The sequence below is a fragment of the Microcebus murinus genome, chromosome 25 (assembly GCF_040939455.1).
Source record: "Microcebus murinus isolate Inina chromosome 25, M.murinus_Inina_mat1.0, whole genome shotgun sequence".
Taxonomy (NCBI): domain Eukaryota; kingdom Metazoa; phylum Chordata; class Mammalia; order Primates; family Cheirogaleidae; genus Microcebus; species Microcebus murinus.
In genome coordinates, this window is record NC_134128.1 from 22,026,741 (window position 1) to 22,053,949 (window position 27,209).

The 27,209-nt window shown below is 46.5% G+C and overlaps 1 protein-coding gene across 2 annotated transcripts in view; it reads left to right on the top strand.

Annotated features, from left to right (window-relative positions):
• Positions 1-27,209, top strand: part of SFMBT2 (Scm like with four mbt domains 2) — a 168,461-nt gene that overhangs the window by 94,569 nt on the left and 46,683 nt on the right. For both annotated transcript variants that reach the window (XM_012741235.3, XM_075997642.1), the window contains 3 exons: positions 13,472-13,573; positions 17,538-17,685; positions 24,949-25,031. In XM_012741235.3, the coding sequence (XP_012596689.1) occupies positions 13,472-13,573; positions 17,538-17,685; positions 24,949-25,031 (333 nt within the window). The remainder of the gene's footprint in view (positions 1-13,471; positions 13,574-17,537; positions 17,686-24,948; positions 25,032-27,209) is intronic.

A 27,209-nucleotide genomic window follows, 5' to 3' on the forward strand; every position in this document is an offset into this window, starting at 1 on the left:
ATAAAATTTTCAAATATATATAGAATTTTTATATAGAGATAACTTACATACACACACATTTATATATATATATATATATTGTTTTTTCTTTTTACTCTCTTACCACTGTTTGATCATCAGTGTTTCCCAGCAGGCAGGCTTCTTTCTAGTTTCTTTCGTTACGGTAAAAGGAATCTGTGTTTGAATTCGGCAGTGGACCATCTGAGATGCACGTGGTTATGGAAAATTGCCATAGTGTTCAGCTATTGCGAGACAGAAGTCAAAGCTAAGCACGTTTAATGGCCGGAGATGAGCAGTATTTCCAAGCAGTTCTTTCTTGTATTATTTTTACACGTTAGAGGAAACGGGTGTTTCGGTGGAATGAGTCTCATTACGCCTCTCGGTTCTCGGTTTGGGAGATGCGTGTTCCCATCCCTGTGGTGTGTGTGCACGTCGTCTGATTGAGCTCACAAGTACAAACAGAAACGGGCTAAAAACAAAGCTCGTAATTAGTATTTCTGCTGTTATTTACTTTTTCTTTTACTTTTTTTTTTTTTTTTTTTTTTTGAGACAGAGTCTCACTCTGTTGCCCAGGCTAGAGTGAGTGCCGTGGCGTCAGCCTAGCTCACAGCAACCTCAGACTCCTGGGCTCAAGCAATCCTCCTGCCTCAGCCTCCCGAGTAGCTGGGACTACAGGCATGCGCCACCATGCCCGCCTAATTTTTTCCATATGTTTTTAGTTGGCCAATTAATTTCTTTCTATTTTTAGTAGCGATTGGGGTCTCACTCTGGCTCAGGCTGGTTTCAAACTCCTGATCTCGAGCAATCCTCCCGCCTCAGCCTCCCAGAGTGCTAGGATTGCAGGCATAAACCACCGAGCCCGGCCTGTTATTTACTCTTGATTCGAGAGCTCGCTCTGAATACCTTTTGGATACCACGTTTTACTGGGAATTCTGACTTACCTAATTCTTTGGAAAATGCAGATAATCTTCTAAATGGACACTCCGTTGAAAAGTAAATAGTTTATGAAACGGGTAAGAAAAACCTGAGTGACACTGAAACACTCATTTTATTGAAAAGTAAATAATGAAATTCCCTCCCCCCCTCCCCACGGAAACCACCAACCTCATTATTTAGAGGCCTAAAAGGTTCACCAGAACTGTGTCCATATAGTGAAACTAATTTACTTTTCAAAAATAACGAGTATATAGAGGTAGCTGCACTGCCTGTCATGGGGACCCCTTAGTGGATTTTTTTTTTTTTTTTGAGACAGAGTCTTACTCTGTTGCCCGGGCTAGAGTGCCGTGGCATCAGCCTAGCTCACAGCAACCTCCAACTCCTGGGCTCAAGCAATCCTCTTGCCTCAGCCTCCCAAGTAGCGGGGACTACAGGCATGTGCCACCATGCCCGGCTAATTTTTTCTATATACTTTTAGTTGGCCAATTAATTTCTTTCTATTTTTAGTAGAGACAGACGGACCAGGGGGTGGGGGGGGGGTCTCGCTCTTGCTCAGGCTGGTTTCGAACTCTTGACCTTGAGCGATCCTCCCACCTCGGCCTCCCAGAGTGCTAGGATTTCAGGTGTGAGCCACCGTGCCTGGCCCCCTAACTGGATTTTAATTTAGAGCAGGTCTGTCTGCATCACACAGCTGGGTCGTTAAGCTTTCAGTAGCTTAATGACAAAAAGAAATCTGCTTTTTAAAGCATCAACTTAAGACATCTTAAAAAATAATAAAACCTTTACTTGATGTGGTCACCTTTCCTGATTTCGAAAGCCATCATTTCATTAATGTATGAGACATCCCAGTGCCTGCTCAAGTACAATGCCCCAGTTTCCATAGAAGCTTTTTATTTCTGTGTTTCATAAAGACCTGCTTTCTGGGATGTGTTTCTCTCAGGGTTGGTTTCTGTCATCCAGCAATGAACTTATTACAGGACTAATTCAGTCTTTTGGCCAATGATGGCTCTGTTGCCTCAGTCTTTAGTTCACTCGCTAAGTGTCTACTAAGATAGGGCCAAAGGAGACTAGAAAACAGGAGTCTATCGACAATTAATGTAAGGCTTCATGTGTCGGGAATTTATAAGCCTTCTGTGATGGTTACTTTTCATTCTCTCTGCCATTCTTGTAATTGGTCTTACCGCTTGTTTGCAGATGTTAAATTATGGAAGTTTCTCTGACAACTCATATATCCATCAAAACGATCTACAAATAAGAAACAGCAGTTCCCAATTTGCCAGTGAATGGAAATAAAGTTTGTTTTTTTTTCTTTTTTTTTTTCTTAGAGGAATACAGAAATACAGCCCAGGGAAAAACAAATGCTCTCCAACCAAGTTCATTCATGACCACACCTCGTTGTGGCAAGGCGAGAACATATTTGAAATGTCACTAAAATCTGTGATCCTGTTTTTATCCCTTAAAACAAGGGAAATTGAACCTTGCTGTGTTCATTTAAAAAATATTGAAAATGTCAGTGCGTTCGAAATTCCAAATACGCCATTTAGAGATTGGCACTCAAGTGAAGGGAATTGAACTTGAGACCCCCAAACCTTGGCATTCCTCCCGAAGTTTCTCTTCTTCTCGTGCCTCTCGGCTGGGGAGCCCCACATCTGTTCCCCCGGGCTTGGTAACTGACTAGAGGGACTCGCAGGATGCAGAAGTTGTGATACTCACGGTTGCAGTTGATCACAGTGAAGGAATATAAAATAAAATCTGCAGAGGGCAAAGGTGCAAGGCGGTGGTGATGTCTGGAAAACCAGGCAGAAGCTTCCGGAGTTCTCTCCTGGAAGAGTTGCACAGCAGGACGCTGTTAATTCCTCCAGCAGCGAGTTGCGACAACAGGTGCCAAGTGCTGTTCTACCAGGGCGGCTCCTGGGCACTCAGTGCTCCGGGTTTATATTGGGGGCCGGTCACAGAGCCGCCCTGTACCTGGCGCGTACCAAAACCCCAGATTTCCGCTAGGAAACCAGGTGTTTCGTATAAACCCTGTGGTTTGTACTAATGGGGTGGTAGGCACAGTGAACCGCTCTTGCATTTAGGAGATGGTTTATGTTGGTGTAGTAGGCTACTGTCCACTGGCCACATTCCCAGGTGCCAGCCTCGGGCCCACCTTGCAGGCCAGGTGACCTCCTCCCGCAGGTCTCCGTTCCACCTGCCAGCAGATCCCGTCGGCTCCCCGAGAAGAGTACTCAGGTTGCTCTTGACATGCTGAACATGCACATCTTGTGATTTCTTCCGATTTTTTTTTTTTTTTTTAGCTTTGAATGATGCACCTGTCCCTGTGTGTGCATAGAATTAACCCTTAGGAGGGACTCTCTCCGGTATTTTAGCAGGTGAGACCTGGGGCAGAGGCCAGAGAGCGATTAAGTGTGGCACAGACAGAGAAACTTTTCCTTCTCGTTCCATCTGGTGCAGCCCGAGCGGCGAGAAAGAAAGACAAGACGTGAGAATGGATCCTGAGGTTGCGGTTTCTATGGCGACCGATCTCTTTTCCTCCTATTCAGCAGCAAAATGCAGCAACGCCAAAACACTCGCCTCGCCGAGTGTAGCCTTGAGGCCCTGAGATTCTCCCAGAAAATTTTGCTTCAAGCCTCCCCATGTAGAGACAGAGCTTGATCTCTTCGGCCGAGTCATCGAGCAGTAAATGTTTGGGGTGCACAGTCATAACTCATTCTCATCAAGTTGTGCCCAAACAGCTCTTTGAAAGAAAGGGTGCTTTGACAGCCAGTTGTTTTGTTATTGGACTGATGATGAAGGCTGATCCTCTGAGATGTCTCAGTGTTGTCGATTTCACTTGCGAGTTTTCTGCATGGTGGCGGGAACCAGGCTCTGTCCCTCCCCTCGGGCCTGACCTGGGCTGGGAAGCACAGGTTCTGCAAGACGCGGGCGACATTTCCTCCTCCTGCCCTTCTGGTCTCTTTGCAGGCTTGAAGAGGTTTGTTGAACAGACTCTCTTTGGGGTGGCCAATCCCAGACAACTTCCGCGTTTTTGCAGAACTGAGAGGCAGATCCTTTTGCAGATCCTCTGTTTTTGCAGAACTGAGAGGCAGATCCTTTTGCAGATCCTCTGTTTTTGCAGAACTGAGAGGCAGATCCTTTTGCAGATCCTCTGTTTTTGCAGAACTGAGAGGCACGGCTTGTCTTGTGGTTCTTTGTGCTGGTTCTTTCTGGCTTCTTGCACAGAACCTCATCAGTTCCACAGCTGGAGAAAAGGACCGTAGGGGCCTCGTTTTCATGAGTATTGGAGAAAAATCTTACAAGAGACGTGCTACAGAGGGCAAAACTTTGGTCAGACAATAAATGTAACCGTTAAAAATCGCAAAGTCCAGATAGACAGAGAGTTTCCCGTCACAATGGCTCGATCACGGGGGCCTGAACCCTGCCGCCTGCGGTCTGTTAGATAACGAACCGCTTTTAATTCTGCACATTAAGAATTTAAGAATACGGTCAACTTCCAGTTATCTGCTCCGGGAGTTATCGCTCCCCAGTGGCTTCTGTTTACCGCCGATAATTCTGGCTCTTGCCGATTAACTGTGGCTGCAGAGAAGGCGAGATAATATTAGCATGAACTTAATGTGTAATCGGCGTATGAGATTTTGGGGGGCGGGAGGCGGAGGGAATACGTCTCTCGTTTATAAGACTAGACACATTTCAAAGTGATTGTTAACAGCACCACATTTTTTCCCCCAGATTTCCCATTCCACTCTCCATTAATAAAAAATAATTAAGAATAGATTATAATTTCTTTCAGCTATGGAGGATTTTACTGTGGATTTAAATAAACCACAGTGAAATTGCATAGAGGCAGGTTTTTTATTGTGTGTGTTTTTTTTTCCACCCCCTAAACACACACGCAGATCCTTTGCAGATTGGGTCGTTCTTTTAAGCTAATAGCGCCTTTCACGAACGGGTGGTTAGTTGCACATCGCGATGTCTCGGTGAGGAAACCGGGTCTTCAGAGGTTAAAGATCTAATGAGAATGAGGAGCACGTGTGATCCTGCGGGCAGCGTGGCCGTGCGGTGGACTCAACGTGCTTCCTCCTGCCCCGAGAAACAGCACCCTGCGGAGGTCAGCGTGCTTTGCTGGATTTAAATAAAAAGTGTGGCGATTGTTCAGTCCTGTTTCCTCTCTCCACTCCCTCAGACACCCACCTCGCTCTCGCCTGCTTGTCTTGATGGCATAAGGTCAAGAGTAAGATAAAATCTGCCTCCGGATTTGTCTTCGGTTCCATTTATAGCCCAGAAGGGCCAGCACGCACAAGTCAGATCCACCTTCAGATGAACATATAGTGTTCTGCGTTTAACAATTAAGAAGGAAAGGCCGGGCGCGGTGGCTCACGCCTGTCATCCCAGCACTCTGGGAGGCCGAGGCGGGCGGATTGCTCGAGGTCAGGAGTTCGAAGCCAGCCTGAGCAAGAGCGAGACCCCGCCTCTACTAAAAATAGAAAGAAGCTAATTGACCAACTAAAAATATATAGACAAAAAAATCAGCCGGGCGTGGTGGCGCATGCCTGTAGTCCCAGCTACTTGGGAGGCTGAGGCAGGAGGATCGCTTGAGCCCAGGAGTTTGAGGTTGCTGTGAGCTAGGCTGACGCCAGGGCACTCACTCTAGCCTGGGCAACAGAGTGAGACTCTGTCTCAGGAAAAAGAAAAAAAAAAAGGAGAAGAAAAAAAAGGAATGAGTAAGTTTAGAAGAGCAGCAACCTGACTTAAAGCTCCTTAACACTGAACAAGGTGACACGCTGCACGGGGCAGCCCCACCCAACAGACAATAATCTGGGCCCTGCATGTCCGTAGCGCCGAGGGCGTGGGGGGCATCCCTGGTCCGGAGAGTGCGTCTTTTTCTCACCTGGAAACAGGTGGGTCCGTTGAGGCCAAGGTCAGTGGTGATGGGAGGGAGGCTCTTGAGAAGGGACCTTGTCATTAGATCGGGGCGAGGCTGCCCGGCAGTGGGCACTTTTCCCGGTCCGGATCTTCCCGTAAGTAGCTGGCGAGCCCCCTGTGTGCGGTGGCCACTTTGTCGTTGTCTGCAAAGGGCAGAGCAGAGAGTCACACGGCTTGGTGGGGCATTTTCGCTCCTCGCCAGCTTTGTGTCCTTTCTCTGAGGGGTGTTATCCGTACTGAGAGGACACAGTTCAGGGGCTGGGTGTCCGGTTTCCAGGACAACAGCTGAGTCTCTGCATTTTGGGCTCCAGCAGAAGGGGCCGGCCGCCTCCGTGATGGCTGTGAACCGTGGGGTCCAGGTTCAAGTGTAGGATACTACCGTTCCACATTTTCTCATGGCTGATTTTTAGCTTGATTTAAGGCACGACTGGCAGATAAGATTGCTGTTGACAGCTATTAAGTAAAAAAAATGGAAATGGTTATTAGTGTTCAGCTCATAGATTTTTTTTTTTTAAATTACCTCTTTGTTGTAAATATTTCACTGGCTAAATTTAAACAAGTTCAGTGGGATTGAAATGTCATAGCACTACGGATTTAATAAATGCTGGCATCTTGATGTCTGTTTTTTGACGAAGCTAATACTACAAGAGTAATTTTCTAATGAGTAGGTCATGGCTGAATCAAAAAGAGGAACGAGATGATCAATAGCCTTGGATTTTTTTTTTTTTTTTTTTTTTAGCAAGACATAGCGTGTTGATAGGAATAAAGGAATTAAAGCACAGTTCATTGTATACCAATTTGAATGTAATTAATACCTTCCTTTGACTTCACTGAAGCCTGTTCTTAGAAATTATGCAAATTAATTGAGGACTTGAAAAGAAGCACATGCAACATTTGAGTTCCCATAGACCAAAGAATTGGTGTGTTGGAACTGGAAAAATTACACTGGGTGGTATTTTTGTCTAAAGTACAATGCTCTAAAAGATTTGGTACTTAAAAAAATTGGGCAGGGTATAATTGCATGTCTTTTTTTTTTTTTTTTTTTTTTTTTTTTGTCTGTTTGATTTCATATCAACATAAGCAAAAAGGAAGAAACAAAAAATTAAAGATCCTTGTTCAGATTGCCGCCAGAGGTTAAGAGAATGTCCTGTGGCCTTCGATTGTGGGTTAAGAATTTGGTTTCTGCAAAGGGATGGTTTCACTGCTTTTCTTACGTTAAAATTCTCACCAAGCACGTTTTAAATTTTGTTGTGTTTATTAATGTGAATACGTTCTCCCCCATGCCACATTCTTTATAATACTATGTCATGTGAGATGTGTTTATCTAATGGAGCATGAGATGTTTTCAGAGTTTGCGATAGCTACATTGTTCTTACATTGTAAGAACAGAAGCTGCAGTTCTTCAAGCTTTTAGTTATTTATTTGTTTATTTTTTGAGACAGAGTGAAACTCTGTTGCCCTGGCTAGAGTGCCGTGGCGTCAGCCTGGCTCACAGCAACCTCCGACTCCTGGGCTCAAGCGATCCTCCTGCCTCAGCCTCCCGAGTAGCTGGGACTACAGGCATGCGCCACCATGCCCGGCTAAGTTTTTCTATATATTTTTAGTTGGCCAATTAACTTTCTTTCTTTTTTTTAGTAGAGAGGGGGGTCTCACTCTTGCTCAGGCTGGTTTCGAGCTTCTTACCTCGAGCGATCCTCCCGCCTCGGCCTCCCAGAGTGCTAGGATTACAGGCGTGAGCATGGCACCCAGCCCTTCAAGCTTCTTAAAGTCAATGCGGAGATGAGTCAAGTTTGAATAGGCACGGGAGATACTAGTGTTTGCTTTTTCTGTCTCCCCTTTCTCCTGGCTCTCTGTTAGTGATAACTCCTTCATCATCTTCCACGGATTAATACAGTCATTTGTATCCTGTGTCTTGCAAAGAACTCTAATAGTGACCCCAAAGCTTAAAGTGATAGGCATTAACAGCAAAAATTGGAGGTTTTAAGTAAATGATCAGTATTACGTGTTAATAGTTTTCTTTGAAATGAAAGTTCAGGAGCCTATAGGTTGTAGTGGTTTTGTCCATTTGTTTTTACTAATTATTGCTTAAAAATGAAAGATCCCTTTTTGGCCTGTCTTTCCCAGTCTGTTGTATAATCTGGCGGCTGGATCCTGGACTCGGAGTCAGACTGCTTGGGTTGGAACCCTGGCTCCTTTTATTAGCTTTTTTTCCTTGCTTAGGTAACTTAACCTCTCCGTGTCTTAATTTCCCCGCTGTAAAGTGGATAACTACTCCTCTGTAGTGGGGAGAGTGACAGTGTGACCATTCAGAGAAAATGGTTACAACTATTCACAGCGTGTGAGCTGCTACTGTGTCTACTCCCTTGATAGTACAAGTTGAGTATCCCTTTTCCGAAATGCACGGGACCAGAAGTGTTTTCAGATTTTGGGGATATTTGTAGTGTACCTACTGGTTGAGCATCTGAAAATCCAAAATGTTCCTGTGAACATTGCCATTGCGCATCATGTGGGCGCTCAGAAAGTTCTGGATTTGGGGTTTTCGGATTCCAGAGGCTCCACCTGTATCTACCAAACCAAGCCAGTCTCGCGCAGAGGTGCCGTGTCTCAGGCGGAGAGAGCGAGCCGTGGGTGAGCAGGCCCTGGAGGGAATAGCGCTGACCCCCGGGTGGGAAGAGGAAGTTGATGTCTACGGAATCTCTTTTTACGACGCCATTCCACTGAAAATAACGTTCCCCGAAGAGAGATTGCCTGTTAAGACAGTCCTCCGATAGAATGCATGGCATTTGACTTTTGATCAACACAAAACTACTTCGGGGCAAAGACATAAACAGGTGGCGATGAATGTGGATGGGAACGGCATTGCTGGCATTTACTAACGGGGAGTAGTTTTTCTGTGAGCAGTTTAACCGGACTCTAGTACGTCTAAGCGAACAGTATCTCCTGGCTGTGACCGGCGTATTTGTAGGTATGCTGAGGATTTCGTCCTACGCCCCGATCCCAGGAATAACGTCCTTCTCGATCCAGTAATTGCCAAGCGCGAACGATTCCCCAGAGCTTTGCAAAGGCCAGAATGTCTCTCTCAAATCGCAGTGGGTTTTGCATTGTCGCTCAGTAGATAATCGGTTCTGTGAATCGTCTTCGGGAACCAGGAGCTCTGTCTGTCCTTCACGTTGAGAACGATTAGCTGGGGGCGTGTGTAAGTGGATGCACGCACTCACTCAGACTGCATTCGCAGCCCAAAGTCCACGTAACAGTAAGTGGTCGGGGTGATCACGTTTGCTTTTTAGTGAGAGTATCTGCATCTTCGCTTGAATACTAATGTGCATGTGCACTCACACACCCACGGAACTCAGCGGATTTGTGCATTGGCTTATCTGGAAATTCACTGCTGTTGGATTCCTCAATTATCATGAAACCTTATTTCTTGGAGTGTCAAATGACTACTTCCTTTGCCTTTTAGAGCATACTCGAATGCCTCCATCCCTCCGGTATTTAAGGCCCAAGCCTCCTTGAATAAATTCACCGTGCTGCTCTCCCGGAAATCTTTTCCTTGATCATCGAGTCTCACAATTTTCACATTCCAAGTTAAGATTCACTCCTCTAAATCGCTTGTGTGCCGTGATCACGGTGCTAGTTAGTTTTTATATATGCTGGGAGTGAGAGAATTTGTTCTGAAACTTGGATCTTCTGTACCTGTTCTTGCTTCCTTCTCCCTTTGACAAATGTCGATTTTTTTTTTTTTTATTTATGTGTGTGTATTTCATGCAACCTCTGGTGGCCTACCGTGGCACCCCTGTGTGTGTGTGTGTGTTCGTTTGCACGGAAGAGCAGAGCTAGAGGAGTCCGGGGGTGGCCGTGTGAGCACACGTGCTCCAGGAGAGAAGGCGGGAACTGCGTGCCGTCTGCAGGAAGGGGTCCCCGCCTCACCTGGGGACGCAGGCTGACACAGAGGACAGCAAAGTCCTTAGCATTTGTAATGCAGCCCGGAGTGGAGAAGGGTTATCTGAGGAGCAAATTGCTAAGGAGAGGCAGCCGCGGCCTGGCCTCTGCTAGACACCTGCAGAGCCCCGGGGAGGCTGTTCATGCCGTCCTCCTAGGCCACGGGGTCTCAGCTCCGCTTCGGGAGCTGCAATGGAAGAGGCCAAGGTTCACGGACGGGTGTGGACTGGGTTTAACACTCCACGTCAGTGGTCCAGGTCAGACTGAGAGCCTGGGGTGTAGCGAGGACCCGGAGCTGTGAGTCAGCCTTATCATTCCTTTGAAATCCGGCTCCACTCAGAGAGCAAAGATCAGGGTAGGAGTATCCGGAGCAGAGAGCGGGCACAGAATCCGGAATCGAGGGATGTGGGAGGGGACAGCCCTGGTTGGTGGACACCAGTGGGCAGGTGGCCCTTCCCCATGGCCGGGAGCCAGGTCTCAAGCGTGGCAGCCCCGTAGCTGGGGGGCGTGTGAGGGCATGCCACGGCGCGGCAATAGGCCCCTAGCGGAAAGGGAAGCAAACACTTCGAGACGCTCTTAGGTCCGTTTTTATAGTTACAGATGCGTCATGAGTGCCCGAGGGCATTTCTGTGTCGCCCTACGGCATAGCAATGATTGCTCTCGCCTGTTGAGTACATGCAAACTTTCATTACATGATAATTTTGGAATAATCCCTCTTTTCAAGAGATGAAAACATTTCGTAATTAAATAGAGATGAGATATTTACGTGCAGAATCCGTGAGCGTGACTCACCCCTCATGGATCTGGGTCCCCGGGGCCTTGGGGTCTTCACAGGGAACCTGAACTTTGAATCTTCTTTGAATGTTTTTTACAAAAAAAAAAATTTTATTTTCTATTGCTGCATAACAGATGTACATATTTTTGGGGGTGCATGTGATAGTTTAATACATTTATATAATTTGTAAGGATAAAATCGGTGTCACTTGGATAACCATCACTTTAAATATTTGTCTTTATGCCTAGAAGCATTCAACTTCACTTCGCATCTTTTAATTCAGACGTCAGCGAGGCAGTTCTGGTTTAGTTTTGGTGTCTCAGCACGTGTGGGTTACGGCCCTGCCTTGGCGTCACGCCGGGTGTGTGTTGATCCGCATTGACTCTCCGACACGGTTGCTTCCCGCTACTTTCCTTTCCCGGCCCGCCTTCCGCCAGTCACCTTTAAAAATAAATGCTTTGTTTGCCACATAAACAATAAAAGTCATCACCTGCACCCAAGAGAATATCTCCTTCTGCTTTCCCATATGCAGGTCATTTTTGTAAAGTGTTGATTATAAGGGCTTTTTAAGGGCTTTCTAAAGGTTTGGAATGGGCCAGTTCCTTCGATTGGTTTTTGTTGTGCTTGGCCGCATCCCTTCTTGTTCCGATTGGGTCAGCATTCACATCACCCAATCCGAACATGAGCACTTAACCGTGAGTGTACGAGTACTGAGACCTCTGCAGGCTGCTTTGGGGACCCGAGGAATGCAGGGGCCTAGAGGCGTTTACATTCTGGAACTTTCTGGCAACGTAGCGGAGAGTTTTCTAAGCAGCTCCTCCTCGGCGGCCTGCTGTGGCAGGTTGACAGTGTGGGTGGCTGGCGGAGCCGGCACAGCCTGACTGACCCCTCTGTGCGAGCCTTGGGGCTGGATCTGGAGTAGCTGTTGGGGGCTGATTCTGGTGTTATATGTTATACTAATCATTTGCTATAGTCTGCAATGCACGTGTGCTGTCTGACGCAGCAGTGGTCAGTATCTTCTTCAGACACGGTTGCTGCCTTGAGACTTGATAAGAGGCCTGAGTTGTTGCACATAAGCAAATGCCCCCAACTCCCACATGGAGGGCCCCGTGGTGGGAGTCTGGAGGCCATGAGAACAAGAACGAGAAGAACTCTCCCAAGACCTGGCCGCCGATTGATGGTTGGTAGTCAATGACGGGTAAGACTCCCCATGGAGGGGGGCGACCTAAAACAGGCACAACCGTGGGGCCAAGGGAGGAGCCGCCGCCTGGGATTGAGACCAAGAAGCACTTCAAATGGCTGCATTGTTTTATGTTGCCTATCTCGGCCTTGGCTTTTGAGCTCTGTCCGGCACCTTAACTTTAGTAACCGTTTTAAGGTCTGAGATCATGGGAAATTGTTCCCCCCCTTTTTTTTTTTTTGAGACAGAGTCTCACTTTGTTGCCCAGGCTAGAGTGAGTGCTGTGGTGTCAGCCTCGCTCACAGCAACCTCAGACTCCTGGGCTCAAGCGATCCTCCTGCCTCAGCCTCCCGAGTAGCTGGGACTACAGGCATGCGCCACCATGCCCGGCTAATTTTTTTTCTCTATATATATATATTAGTTGGCCAATTAATTTCTTTCTATTTTTAGTAGAGACTGGGTCTCACTCTTGCTCAGGCTGGTTTCGAACTCCTGACCTCGAGCAATCCACCCGCTTCGGCCTCCCAGAGTGCTAGGATTACAGGCGTGAGCCACCGCGCCCGGCCAGGAAATTGTTCCCTTTTGAAACAACTCCAGAATTGACTGATATCGCTGCTATGCTCAGACGCTCACATACAAGGGACTAACCCTAGGTCTGGGGGGTATAAAAATAAAGCAACCGGTGCATTGGTCACTCGAGTCATTGTCGTGTCCATGTGCGTCTCTGTCGTTATTTTGTGTTCTGTGTCATCCCCCCACCCTGTAATCGGGCCACGTCAAGTGGCATCATTGAATTAATTAAAAACTCAATTTAGGTTTGCAGTTTTAAAAAAGAAAGTAATAGGCCCCCAGCTACCTTTTTGTACATCATACCCAACGGATGTGCTTGGAAAGCGCAGGCTTCATTTGCAGCTGCCGTTTCCTCGGGGACAGACCCCGTGCAAGTCCATTTATTCGTCTGCTGCTGTTTATCCAGACTGAGTTACGAGCTGGCCTCCAGCTCAGCGAGGGAAACTCTGGTGTGCGGGGAGTCCAGCCAGCCCCATCCGGCACTGGATAGCTGAAGTGGGTGTTGAAATGTGTTTCCTCGAGGAGCCAAGGAAGCCCCGTCTGGTCGCTGCGAGCGGGGCTGCAAAACCGCCGGACACCTGTTAAAAAGGGGGTGTTGCTCATCTTTATTGAGCAGGAGTCGGGGCGGTTTGGAGTCTTGCGTGCGAACATCTCCAAGGTCATTGGCTCACTGCCTGTAACGGGTAAGCCGAGTTCACTTAGACGCAGGAGGTGGAGGGCGACGGTCACCCAGAGGGGCCGCACGGAAGCCCCGTGCGACGTAGCCCCAGCGGCAAAGCGGCCACGCTTTCCGAAGACACCCTGCTGCGTTCAGGACGACCGACCGCCGCCTCCATCACCCCGCCAGCTTCCACGGGTAGCACCCGGGAAGATCGAAGCCACGAGATGTGAATTCTTTTTGCTCGGTGTAAATTTAAGCGTGGCCACGTAGGCTTGCTGCCTCTCCCTTGGAAAAGCAATTCAGCCTGCAGAAAAACAATCAAATCCCCAGTATCTTGCCATAACCAGACATTCGAAGCGGCCTGGAGGGTTCGTTATTTCCATCCGATTTCAGTCGCCCGGTGCAGTGCTCAAAGATGACCTCCGGACGGGTCCCGGGTTCATTCCCGGTGCCACCGCTTTCAGTACCTTTCTCTTTCTCCCCGCAGGATCATGCAGATTTGCGAAGCCATTTCTTCACAGTCGGGATGAAGCTAGAAACAGTGAACATGAGCGAGCCCTTCCATATCTGTCCTGCATCAGTGACCAAGGTGGGTTCCCCTCCCCTGCTCTGAGCACCCGGCCCCCGGAGTGGCTCAGATTAAGTCTCTCGACTCCAAGCCAACCCGATGAAATACACTCGCCCAGGGTATGAGCGATGCCCGGTGAACCAAAGGCAGGTCGCGTCTCTCCAGCCCAGGACTGCTCTAAGCGCTTTTTATCACGAGTAGCTCGGGGCGAGTCTAATCAGATGCCTCCTCCGATATCACACGGAGGCGTTTTTCCTTGCCTTTGGATAGTTGTTCACCGACCAGGTGCGTGTCGTAATCATTGTAAGAGTAGCTTTTTTTCTCCTGCATGGGTCCGTAGTGAATATGATCTATTTATATTGAGAAAATACCTGAAAATAGTGAAAAGCAAGTTCTCACCTCCCCACGTGCCCTTTTCCTCATCTGCCTTCATTGACTGAAGACAAACTCATGCCTCTAAGATTTGCAAGATTCCAAATGAAATTTCCTTTTCATGTAAAGGCATTTTTTACGACGTTCTGATGATCTCTTAAGATTATAGTATCCCTTCCCCACAAAAGACATCTCACTGATAGAACCTATGGTGAAATCTGAATCGCCCGTTTCTACCTGAAGTGTAGCCGCTTACGAATCAGGTGGGAGAAACTGGGCATTCTTAGCCGACGTGTGTCTTGGTTTAAGGGCCTTTTGTGCATTTCGGTGGGAGAATTAAAGGTTCAAAAGTCAATTTTATTTTAATTCCTTTTTCTTAAGGGAACTGGATTTGTTGATGCAATCCATTAATGTTTTAAGGTTGAGTCGAGATTTCTTAAAAAATTAATGCTTTGGTGAAATTGGAGAAATTTAGTGATGGTAATGTATTGAAGAATAGGGGAAGTAATCGTAATAATGAAATGCTTTTTGTTGTCTTTTGTTTGTTTTTTTGTTTTCTTTTCAATGTTTGTTTCTTTGGTGAACCTAAATTACTTTTAGAACTGTTGATTTATTTAAAGGGTAACTTTAAATATTTAAGGTAATTTATTTAAAGAGAATGTTGACTCAACGCTTTGTGTTATCATCTTGAGGTTAAAACTCATGCACGGCCATTCATTTGCCATCCATTAAGAACCTATTAATTCAGAATGGCCTTTGAAGTTCTTTGCTGGCAGTTGTCGGAAGTTTTTCCAACACTGAAGCCTTGCACCTTGCTGAATCCTGGCCAGAGTTTCCTTTGTTCCCTTGGTGGGTGGCACAGTCATGCCAGCTGCCCATCTGTCTGAATACCCATCACATTGTCCAGAAGGGCTGAAGTGTCCACTTCGGCTGGCATTTAAAATAAACTACACAGAGCTGCTGTGCTTAGCTTGTCGGCGGTGGCCCCTCTCACAGTTTTGTACCTTTAAATAATTGCAGTATGTAATGACAGAGTGTGACATACGCATCAAAATATCTTTATCTACTTGGATTGGTGTCCAGTATTTGGTCTTCACAATAAAAATTTCTCTCTAAATAGATCTCATTGGGGGACTGAGAGTAGGTATTTTTAGTGATTTTTTTTGTGTGTGTTTGTCTTTTTTTTTTTTTTTTTTTTTTTTTTGCTATAGAGTGTCACTCTGTTGCCCAGGCTAGAGTGCCGTGGCATCAGCCTAGCTCACAGCAACCTCAAACTCCTGGGCTCAAGCGATCCTCCTGCCTCAGCCTCCCGAGTAGCTGGGACTACAGGCACTCGCCACCATGCCCGGCTAATTTTTTCTATATATTTTTGGTTGGCCGATTAATTTCTTTCTATTTTTTTGGTAGAGACAGGGGGTCTCACTCTTGCTCAGGCTGGTTTCGAACTCCTGACCTTGAGTGATCCTCCCGCCTCGGCCTCCCAGAGTGCTAGGATTACAGGCGTGAGCCACCGTGCCTGGCCTTTATTTTTTTTAATGTTTTTCTTTTCATTTTACTTTTTCTTACTCACCTACCAGTGATAAAATACTTAAGTCGTGCAGCTTCTCTGCACCCCCTCTTCCTCTTACCACCCTGTGTGCTGGGGCGTGTGCTTCTGTCCTTTAGAACCTGGGCGGGCGCCCCCTCAGGAGCAAAGCTCGTCTTCATGTCATGAGGTACCAGAATATTCTCAGCGTAGGAGACGTTTATAATTAAATATATTTCTCTGAGCACCGGATGATGCTTTAGACTATTACCTTTGAGAATATTACACATTTTGCTGTCACCGCTCATCACAATCCAAATTTCATTTACCCCTCCCCATGGGGTTTTTCTTGGTGGCACCCCCTGAAGAAACGAGTAAATAATGTCACAGCAAACAGACAGGCATGTAATGGATCTGGTGTCAAATGGCCAACCTCTGGCAGTGAAGCGGGGATAGTGGTTTTTTGGTGCCCCTTACAGGCTGAGATATTCCGATGTTGGTGACATCCTCTGCGTTAAGTGAACGACGTGGTACCCACAAGGGGAAAGAGGAAAGGAAACTAGAATGGGAGGTCCTGGGTTCTGTTTCTGTGCTGCCGTCTCTGAGCTGTGTGGTCCTGGGCAAGTTGGTTAACTGCCCTGGGCTTTTAGTTCTGAGACTGGTGGGTTCTGGATTGGATGGGTCACGGAGCAGCCGTTCTCACCACTTGGGATCGCGAATGCGGATGGATTTGATGAAACTGACTAAATAAGCTTTTCCCTGAGAGGCGTGCCCACGTGTGCGTGGACTTGAACAGGTTTTGGAGATTCCTCAGTGCCCATTTTCACAGGGTCTTGAAGCACCAAGAGATCTGGGCATCAAAGTCACATGTTTTGTTTTGTTTTGTTTTTAATTTTTTTTTAAATTTTAGCGTATTATGGGACAGTCACATGTTTTAATATACATACGTGTCTGGGTATGAGTGTCTGCAGGACAGACACGATCATAGCAATTTAACAGACAGTACTGTGTATTCACAGGAACTATACTGGACAGTGGAAACATTGTCTCTGCTGTTAAGTAGCTTATATTTTAATAGGGGAGAGACAGACGATAAACAAAATTAAGGAATAAACAAAATACAGTATTATACTTATTATATTAGTGCACCTGTTTCCTGTCGCTCTGGAGGGCAGGGTGTCCAGAGGGCTGTGCTGCGGGGTGAGGCTAGAATTCTCCAAGCCAGATCTGGAAGGTTCTTGAAGGATGTGGTGTAAGGAGTGTGGTCCCCACCGTGGACACTGAGAACCCAGTCTGACCCTTCACTTCCCACCTTGGCTGTCGGCTAAGCTGGTGTTTGTCTTCCAGCTGTGGTCATTGGGGTTTACTTCTCTAAGATGTTAATTTTTTTTTTTTTCCATTCTCTCTGTTCTGTATAGTCTACCGTGTTTCCCCGAAAATAAGACAGGGTCTTATATTTATTTTTCCTCAAGAAGACACCCTAGGGCTTATTTTAAGTACGGTACAACAATTGACATTTATTCAAATAGAGTTGAGTCGTCTTCTTCTGGAACATCATCCTAACTCTCCAAACCCTGAATTCCATCCTGAATGTCTTGCGACTCTATTTCCTTTAGAACCACTGGCCCCAATCTCTCAGGTCGAGCAACAGAGCTCTCACGGGGCAGATGAGAAGGGCTGCTCGTCTTCTTTCCCTCTCCGCGACGACACGCATGGGTTGTGCAGACGCGCTGCGCAGCCACGCCCGTCACTAGGGCTTATTTTCGGGGTGGGGCTTCTATTGCACACATGCTTAGACATCCTGCTAGGGCTTATTTTATGGGTAGGTCTTATTTTCGGGGAAACGCGGTAGTTATTTGTTTATCTTTCCATTAATGTGACCACACTGATACGTTCTAACTCTTCAGCAAGTTAGGTTAATTTAGTAATAAGACAGTGAAATTCCAGTTCATGCCCATTTCGTGTTGATGAGACGTCTTAACCCTTAACCGCCTTTGGAGGCTGTCCCGGCAATTTTTATCCCGGCGTTATATATAATTCCAAGGAACTCACCATTGGCTTCATTTTTTTTCCCCCTTTTTCCTTTAGGTTTTTAGCAATCATTTTTTCCAAGTGACTATTGACGACCTGCGACCAGAGGCCAGTAAACTCTCAACGCTGTGCCATGCGGATTCTTTGGGGATTTTGCCAGTACAGTGGTGCCTTAAAAACGGAGTCAATCTCACGCCTCCCAAAGGTTTGTATTCTGTGAAAAGTTTCAGGGTGTGGGTGATTCAGGAGGGTGTCTTACTGTCACTGAAGCGCTGCCTTTGTTCTTCCGGAGAAGTCTGCCTTGTGAAAGATCGAGGCGTGGTGGAAATGCAGCTTGCTTCTTCATTAGCTTGGCATAGGCGTCAGTCACAGCAGCTCTGTGTGCTGATGGAGCGTGTGGCCCTGGGCTTCTGTGTCCCCTGGAGCTTGCCCATCAGTTACTGCGTCACGTAGCAGCTTTGCTGCTGCTGCTGCTGCTGTTTTCCCGACAGAGGGTGCAGCATTGCTAAGTGACTGGGGCCAAACACTTGCACGCGTCTGAGGAGCGACTTTAGAAATGCAACAGAACCCGGATGGAGCCTTTGTTTAGTCCTTCAATTTTCAACGAGATACATTTTCCCCAGAGTCCACTTGCACTCAGATTACCCGACAATTTGATGCAGTCGTGCATTAAAGTAATTTAAAATTGGGGTCCAAGAATCCACATCCTTAGTGCCACACTTGTGGGTTTACTAGTTTGATTTATTTGCAGTCGCATGCAGGTCCCTTGTTGGTGTCTCCACAAAACTCATCCTTCTCAGTAATTTTGGGGGAAGTATTTGAGGGTCTTAAGCAGGACCAGCTGGTGTCCATGGACAATGACTTCTACGTGACTTAAGTGGACCACATGTGGACACAGTCAGAGAATTACAGTGGTAGGGACTAATTTTCCAAGGGTCTGTGGTTGTAAGAGAGTCAGGCTTTATTTGTTGAGCTCCTTTACAGTCTTGTGAGAGTGCACTGTCTTTGTTTTTATAATTAAAATGGATTAGCATTTAGAGGCGGCGGTGGTGGTGGTGGTGGTGGTAGTGGTTTTATGGTTTCTTTTTGAGGTAATCTGTTACATGTCTTATTACTCAACACCAGGATGGGGAACCATGTTGCAGAATTTTCCCCAGCGCCATTCTTTACTTTAATACCATATGAAAGTAGAGGCTTTTAAAAAAAGTTTGTTGGTCCTTGCCTGCGAGAGTGGCCACTGCGTTGGTGCTCTGGGGCTTGGACCCTGGCTAGCCAGAAAATAAACCTCCTCTTGTGTGATTGCAAAAAAAAAAAAATAAATAAAAAAAGTTTGTTGTTTTTAACTTAAATCCTGAGATTTACAGAGAGAGTATGTAGGATTTACTGTGCATATTGCCAAGTGATTTCAGATGTTTTTATGTGTTTGTTTTTCACAAATGTATGTTGTTGTTTAGATTTCTTTTAAAACCATGAATAGTGCTATGATTCCGATGTGTTGCCTCATCCCAAAGAGATATAGGTGGAAAATAGCTGATCAAACAAACAAACAAAAAAAAATCTGGAAGTAGAGAAGAGATGTGAAAAGAAAATAGCTTTTTTTGTTAACACTGTTTTGACTCTGTTCCTACTTAAAAAAAAAATCTCTTCTACTTAGGGACAAGTAGTCAGAGCTAGAATGGACAGGAATTTTTCTATGTGGGTTTTTGTGTAGGTGCCCTCCAGGTAAGCAAAGGATAGAACATTGGAGATTCTACCCCGTTAGTTTAAACCAAATAAACAGTGAGTCAATATTATAAGCACCATGAAGAGTGATCAAACAAGTAAATAGATAGACTCAGCAAAAGTGTGTCCAGGTTGCCAACCTTGACTCGCTACTTTTAAATTATTTCATTAACCTTTCTGGCACGGAACATCAAAGATTAATTATAGAATCAGAGGAGGAAGAGCTCCACCCGGGGGCATCTTTTGCAGAAAACGTTAAGCCTTTAAATATCTCTCATAAAAGACGAGAGAGCAAAGGCCGAAGTAATTGGCTTACTGGAGCGCTTTGATTTGTCTCTGTTAGGTTGGCCATTAAATAGCCACGTAAACGGTTAACACGATTTGAGAAGTAAAGGTGTGTTTTAATGATTGTGGAGACACAAAACAGGGCGCCCTAATTGGTATTCTCTTTTCCTAAAGGAAAATCTCAGGCGCTAACTGACGAACTCGGTCTGTTTTGTGGTCCGTCATATTTCAGACGTACCGACGCGGGCAGAAAATAATATATAGACACTCACGGCCCTGCTGCCCCGCTTCAGCAGGTGCTGGCGCTTTGCCATGTTTGATTTACATTTCCAAAAAATGAAATATGAGAAATGAAAGCATTACAGATACAAATGAAGGCTGAGTCGCCCTTGCGTCCTTTCTTTCTCAACCTCCATGTCAAACCTATGCAGGGATCCTGCCAGCGTTTGCAGAATCTCACCGCTGCTCAACGCCACCACCTGCCTGGCTCAGCCCACCAGCGAGTCTCACCTGGTTACTGCGTAAGGTGGCCTCTGGGTTTAGCTCAGGGGACCCTCAACTGAACAGCAGTCACGTTGATCCTTCTAGAACATAAATCACAAGTCCCTCCTCTGCTGGGACTGTCCGGTGACCTCCACCTCACTCAGTGTCTAAGTCAAGACCATGGACAGCTGGGCCGGGCGCGGTGGCTCACACCTGTAATCTCAGCACTCTGGGAGGCCGAGGCGGGAGGTTCACTTGAGGCCAGGGGTTCCAGTGGCCTCATTTGTCTAGTCCCATTTTCACAGACGGGGCAGCCACCTGTGGCCAGCCCTCCTTGCCCGCTGTGAGCTGCTGGGACTCTCAGCTCTGGCTCACTTTCAGTATCTGGCAATATTTTTGATTGTTGAAAATGAAGAACCCCTTTTTTTCACTTATCCCTAAATTCTCTTCATTTTTCAGGACTTTTAAGATGGTTTTGCTGTTGACAGCTGATATTTATTTGATGTCAGGCTCTACCTGGGGACATATCTGTGTCCCTTAACATTATGTTTATAATTCAAAACAGCATGTTGAACATGCCCCCAGAGAGGCATATTAAGTGTCACACCATGACCGATAATTAAATACTTGGCAACATAATTCTTATTTTAAAAGATAAGGAAGGTGAGGCCGGGCGCGGTGGCTCACGCCTGTAATCCTAGCACTCTGGGAGGCCAGGGTGGGCGGATCACTCAAGGTCAGGAGTTGGAAACCAGCCTGAGCAAGAGCGAGACCCCATCTCTACTAAAAATAGAAAGAAATTAATTGGCCAACTAATATATATAGAAAAAACTAGCCGGGCATGGTGGCGTATGCCTGTAGTCCCAGCTACTCAGGAGGCTGAGGCAGAAGGATTGCTTAAGCCCAGGAGTTTGAGGTTGCTGTGAGCTAGGCTGACGCCACGGCACTCACTCTAGCCCGGGCAACAGAGTGAGACTCTGTCTCAAAGCAAAGAAACAAACAAAAAAGATAAATAAGGTGGTATACTAACTGGGTGTTTATACTAAACTGACTGCTTACTCTTCTCTTTCCTTGTTTAGAATAACTCAATTGGAAATTAATGAATGAGTAAATTTTAAATCTATCAGGGAGGGCTGAAAATTGAACATCAGCTAAGAAAATTGAACATCAGCTGAAAATTGAACATCAGCTGAGAATATAGAGGTAGTAGGAAGATTTCAAGAGGGAGGTTGTAGTTTTTTAGCAAACAGCGTGGATGGGAGGAAACGCTTTGGTCAGTTACTGGCGTTTCTGCCGTCCTGCCCTGTGAGCCCGTGATGTGCAGAAACTCCTTGGTCAAACAGAAACAGGCGTTGTTTCTAAAGATGTCTCCAGAGTAGACAGACTGGCTCCCGGGGCAGCTCAGCCAGCTCAGGGCTGTGCAACTTCCCCTCCTGGGCTCTATCCCCTGAAGAGATGCCATTGAGCACATGGCTTTAGCGGGCGTCCAAGGAAGTTTGGTTCTTTCAAAACCAGTGAAAGCTTGGGCTTGAAAGGAGAAAGGTCAACTTTCAATCGGAAGAGTAGTGCATTGAAAGGATGCCCAAAGTAATGGCGTGATGGGTCACGAGATTTTCTTAGAGAGGACGGAGAACCCGATCTCAGAACACTGGTTGTGTCGCCTCTTCTTCCCTTCAGATGTCTGGGTCCTGCTATTTGCTGATCTTCGAAGATTATTGTATCACTTTCCCTTTCCAAGGAAGGTTGGAACTAAAAGTTAAGCAAGCTTGCTATTTGCACACGCTCTCCTAACATTTAATAAAGTAAGCGTTCTCGGGGGTGAGGACCATCTCTCCCCGGGGCTGTTTGCAGTTCAGTCCCACGTGGTGAGATCTTCGGAGCCGTCTCGCCTAATTCTCCACGTCTCTCTCTCCCTCCGCGCTGGCTTTACCCTGCTGTGATGATGCTGTCAGACTCTGTGTCTGTCACTCCCAGCGACTGCCAGAGCCTTCTCCATGCTTGTCACACCAGCAACTATCCAGAGTCTGGCAAACTGGAGGCTGACAGTGAATATTTCTCAAAGAGGAGCTTTTATTCTGGCCTGTCTCTTTTATTAGAGACAGAGAGTTTTTTTTTGTTTTGTTTTTTCAAACCTGTCACTTAGCCCCGTCTCAAACCACAGGCAAGGGGCAGGCAGCCACCACGATTGTCTCGGGGTGGTCGTGATTCACTGATTCGCTTCCTCCAGGAACTGGGTAAAATCAGGATCCTGTTGGCAAACACGGAGCTGGAGGTAGGCTGTGCAGAGGCTGTCCTGGTGTGGTCCACTCGCTGGACCAGACCCTGGACGGAGTGACCAGTGCCTTGATTATCCTTTAAAACAGATCAAAGATGCTGTGTTTTCAAATAATTTTTTTTATTAATGAAATAATTGTGCAGTTGTTACTGAAACCTTGGAGAATACAAAGAGGCCAAAGAAAAAAGTAGCCAAGAGTCCTACTACCCAAACGACTATTGTGATATTCATTACAAAGTTCTTACATTACCTCTGGTCTTTCTCTTTGCATATTTTTATATGAGTCTACTAATCCTGTGTGTGTTTGTAGCAGCCTTTTGATCTAAAGCCATAGCTATTATTTTCTTATGAGTACTTTTTTTTTTAACTTACTACGTGCAATTTCATGCCTACGTGCCATTCTGTGGACCTGGATCATCTCATCTCTTTTGCTCTTATTGGGTGGAAAGTTGTTTGTTTTTATCCCATTAGCAGTCATAATGCCACAAATATCTTAATGTATAACACTTTGTCAGTTTTTAGGGCTGTTTTTATGGGATGAGTTCCCAGAAGTGATATCGTCATGTCAGAGGGTATGAACAAAATAGTTTTTCTGCAGATCTGTCCGTTGGGACCACTGGTAGCACCATGTGCAGAGAGAGATGTTTTATGTCCATTCATTTGTATCAGACGGCAAAGGGTCGTCCAACCTCTTTCCCTTCTCGACCTGTCACGGTGGGAACTTCATTCAGAATAAACACTAATAAAAAGCTTAAATAACTCTAATGCTTGTGGCTCAACAGTCCTCCCGTGGCAGCTTGTTGCGGATTTTAATAGCCTGAGGGGTTTTATTTCCTTTTATTTTCTTCTCTCCTCTGCTGTTTCCCTCCCTCCAGGTTTAAAACATGTTTTCCTGGCTGCAGTTAAGCCTGGGCACTTCTTGTTCTGTCTTTGTTGATTAATGAGAGTAATTGGCCCCTGTTGTCCCTGTTATACAATCCAGGGCGATTTGTTTTTACGCAGCAGTTATTTTCTGAGCTGTCAGAAAACCCACCTTACAAAGAGAGCTCATTATCAGCCCAAAGGAAAAGAATTTTAAGTGGCGGGAGTGAATAAAGGTCCCTAAGAGAAGGAGGAGTCATCCTCTATGCTGTTCAGATGTTCAAGAGAATAATTAATTGTTGCTTAGAACGTACCCGGCAAGACTTGATTGTATCTAGAAATTATTAGATTGGAAATGGCTCCCCATAGAGTGTTGGGGGCTGGGTATACGGAAGGGTTGAATGTATTAACAGATCCAAGAAAACACAGAACTTGATATTTTATATCGTGGGTTGACGTACATTAGAAGTTGGCTATAGAAAACCCAGCTAAATGTCCATATGTAAGGATTAAGGGTGACTTCTAGCTTGGAAAGTTTTGTCTGAGAAGATGCTGGCCATGAAGAACACCCAAATGCCCCACTGTATCAGAAAATGCTTTGCTGCTCCTCTATACGGGTTTGCCCTATCCTGCATTTCTCCTCTGCTCACAAAATTAACTCAGGAAGTAGTAGAGGCCCAGGGGAGAGATGACAGAACAGGAGATCTTGGCTTGAACAGAGTCGGTCTGCCAAGACCCCATCCCAGTGGGACCCTTGTGTTTGCAGAGCTTCATCTTGTCTCTGTGGGGTGAGTTGTGAGGTCTTCCGGAGGAACAGCTTGTTCCGTCACCTCTCTCCGTCCAACCCCGGCACACTCTTCTCCCAGAAGGAGAGAAGGGAATGAGAGCCACAGAGAGAAGAAAACAACCCCTTAATTTGCTAAGAATTTTAGTGATCCGACTCTGAATCCTAGAATGCGACAGCCAGAGAGCCCTCCCTCCACCTCTTCTCTTTATTGTGTGAGCTTGTGGATGAGGAAAGTCAGGCACGGAAGATTCAACTTACTTTCCCGTGGTCCATCCAGTTGCTGGTACAGCTGGGTCTAAAACCCCGATGTCCTCATCTCAGATTCGGTGCCCCTTTTACGGCTACGAAACTCTCGCCGGTGTGGGGTGCCCTGAGACTAATTCTTCCATCCTTTTACAATAATGCAAGGGTTAGATCCAAACCCTCCCAGAGAGACTGTGCTCAAAGCAGATGGTTGTACTAATTGTATAGTACTTGCATTGCATTATCTTCAGATGTGTTTTGTTTTGTTTAAAAATGTTCCTTGGGGGGCTTCATTCCTCCAACCCCTGCTCCCCGTTTGCCCTCTTCTGTTACAGTTTTTAAAAATCATCCCCTGTCCTGTCCCTCCGCCCCCCCCCCCGCAATAAAGTCTCATGATTTCCACAAGATACCGAGAATTACGTTTGTGTAAACTGAGAGTTATACGTGCAGGGGGGTGGCAGGAGGGGTCATTGTCTATTTTTGCAGTCTGGGTTGTGAGCCTCTGTGTGTGTGTGTGTGTGTGTTGTGCCACTTCCCTTCTCAGCTCCGCTCACCTGTGGCAGGCCTCCCCGCCAGCAGGTGGCGCTGCAGGTAAGTCTGCCCTCCTCACCTGGGGTTCAGGTGCCAAATCATGATAAGGACGCCTTACCTGTGCGCAGCAGTACTCATTCATTCAAGTTTTCCAAAATCCTTCATTTGGCTTCGTGGACTCTGAAGTGCTGTTAGGCCTGAGAGAACTTTCTCCTTCGGGGAACCTGTTCCTGCTTTGTCCCTCCACTCATGCGGTGTTACCTGCGCTTTGTCGTTCACAGGTTACTCTGGCCAGGACTTCGACTGGGCAGATTATCACAAGCAGCACGGGGCGGAAGAAGCACCTCCGTTCTGCTTCAGAAATGTAAGGCAACTACAGAATCCTGACCACCTTTTTTTTTTTTTTTTTTTTTTTAAATCATAGATGTTGTTGACCATAAGTTTCATAAGTCAGTTTCTATTGATCGAGCAAAGCTGGAGTACCCTGCACCGGAGAATCACAGAACTTGCGGGAGTTTCTGGAAAGTGTTCCTACCAGGCTGTGTGTCTGTCAGTGTGGCTGGGCTGTGGTAGCAGGTTGAGGAGCCAGTGCACAGTGGCTGGGGGGAGTCGAAAGTCAGCAGCAAAGTGTCTCACTCACGGAAGAGTCCCCGGTGTTCCTGGTGGTCGAGTCTGGGGCTAGAGTCTCTGAATCTAGCCCGCAGAAGGGAAAGGAGACCAAGTTCCCGAATACTGTAGCTGGAGAGTGACCTCTATCATTGGCACTCCCGTTTACCCCCCACTGGTGAGAACTAGTTGCTCAGCTGCACGATGCCATCAGTGAGCCCAGAAAATGGGTCTTGCTGGGCTTCAGTTTCCCAGATACTGATTCTATACTGTGGAAGGAAGAGGGCAAATTTTGGGGGGACAGCTAGCCCTCCGTGCCACCATTAGGTATGCCTTTGTTGTGTGGCACTGTATAGACAAGCTCACTGATAAGAGATTCTTTGCCCCTGGGGTCTATTCTTAAAATACAGTCTTAATGTTTTTCTTTGGTTACTGGTGAGATGCTGGTCAGTCCCGTGCTTTTTTTGCTTGCCTTAAGCTATTATCTTGTTCAAGCAGAGCGTATTGGCATGGTAGGTACTAGGATGTTTGTGACATGTCAAGTAACAGCGAGTGTGTGTGTGCACACGTGTGTTCCTGCGGAGTTATAGGAAGTGGTTTTATAAAGTACAGCCATTCGTTGCTTGATGATGGGGATACGTTCTGAGAAATGCATCCTCAGGCGATTTCCTTGTTGTGTGAATGTCGTAGAGTGTACCTCCACAACCTAGATGGTGTAGCCTGCTACAGCTAAGCTATTAATATATGGCATGACCATCATAATCTCTTGGGACCACTGTTGTGTATGCGGCCCATCCTTGACCGAAATGTCATTACGCAGCGCATGACTGTAGTTTATAAAGTTAGAGACAATTCGTCAACCCCTAGGAACTACGAAAAGAAATAGGAATTTATTATCTCTGTTTTTAAGAATGAGGCTTAAATGTATAGCCTGGTGCGTTCAACATAATTTTGGTCATAAAAGTTCATTCCTTATGCTGAGAAAAAAAAAAGATACAGTTTCTTCTTTTAATTGGGATCCGCAGCACTCCCAAATCAAAGACCTGCTTTCTGAACACACTCTCCTAGAGCTGCCGGCGCGTTGGCACCCTGCTAGTAATTAGGACTGCGGAGATAACAGAGTAGGAAAAATGAGATGAGAAAGGGTTGGCTTTCATAGGAAGAAGCTCAAAACCGAGCGTACATGGAAATCAGATTTTGGAGGTTTTTTTGTTTTTTGTAAGCAGGTTTGTTGCTGGGTCAACTTGTACTCGTATGTCCTACAACCAGTCCACAGCAGGGCTGGAAATCAGGGCTCCTCACCCGGTTGAATGACCTTTCCACTGGACCACCGTGCCTTTGCATAGCAGCAGTTCACTCTGTAGTGTGGAAGAACCGTGTGTTGTGTGTAGGTGACAGGGACGGCTGGCTGTGTCACCGGTCCCCCTGCGAGGGCTGCAGCTGCCTGGCTCCTGAGGCTCCTAGGGCTTAAAGACACCCAGCGCTGTCTCACCTGACCTCTCACCGTGTCGGTGCCACCGCGGCAGAATCTGCCGGCCTGTGTCTGCCTTCCCTTTAGGACTGTGGGAACCCCCTGCGATAGCCCCAAAACCCGCCTTGAGATTGTGCTTGGTGCCCGGCAGGAGGAATGATTCCTTCCCTGACTCTAGCCTTGGGAAGAAAATCCTGGCCTCTTCCCTCCTAGGGCGTTACTGCTTCTGTGACAACAGAATTCCACTAACGCTTCTTTGTATGTGCCCTCCGCTCCCATCCAGCCAAGGAGTTGTCCAAATGGCTTTTAATTGTGGGGCGAGTAGCCACGTTCCCAAGCGGCCTCTGCGCTTTTGGGATTCAGCTTCCAAGATTAAATCTGTCTTAATGACTTCGCTGCTGTGTTCATTAGCAGCGCCTTTGTTTCTGGCCCCCCGTTTACTTAATAGACGGGGCTGTTGGCTGC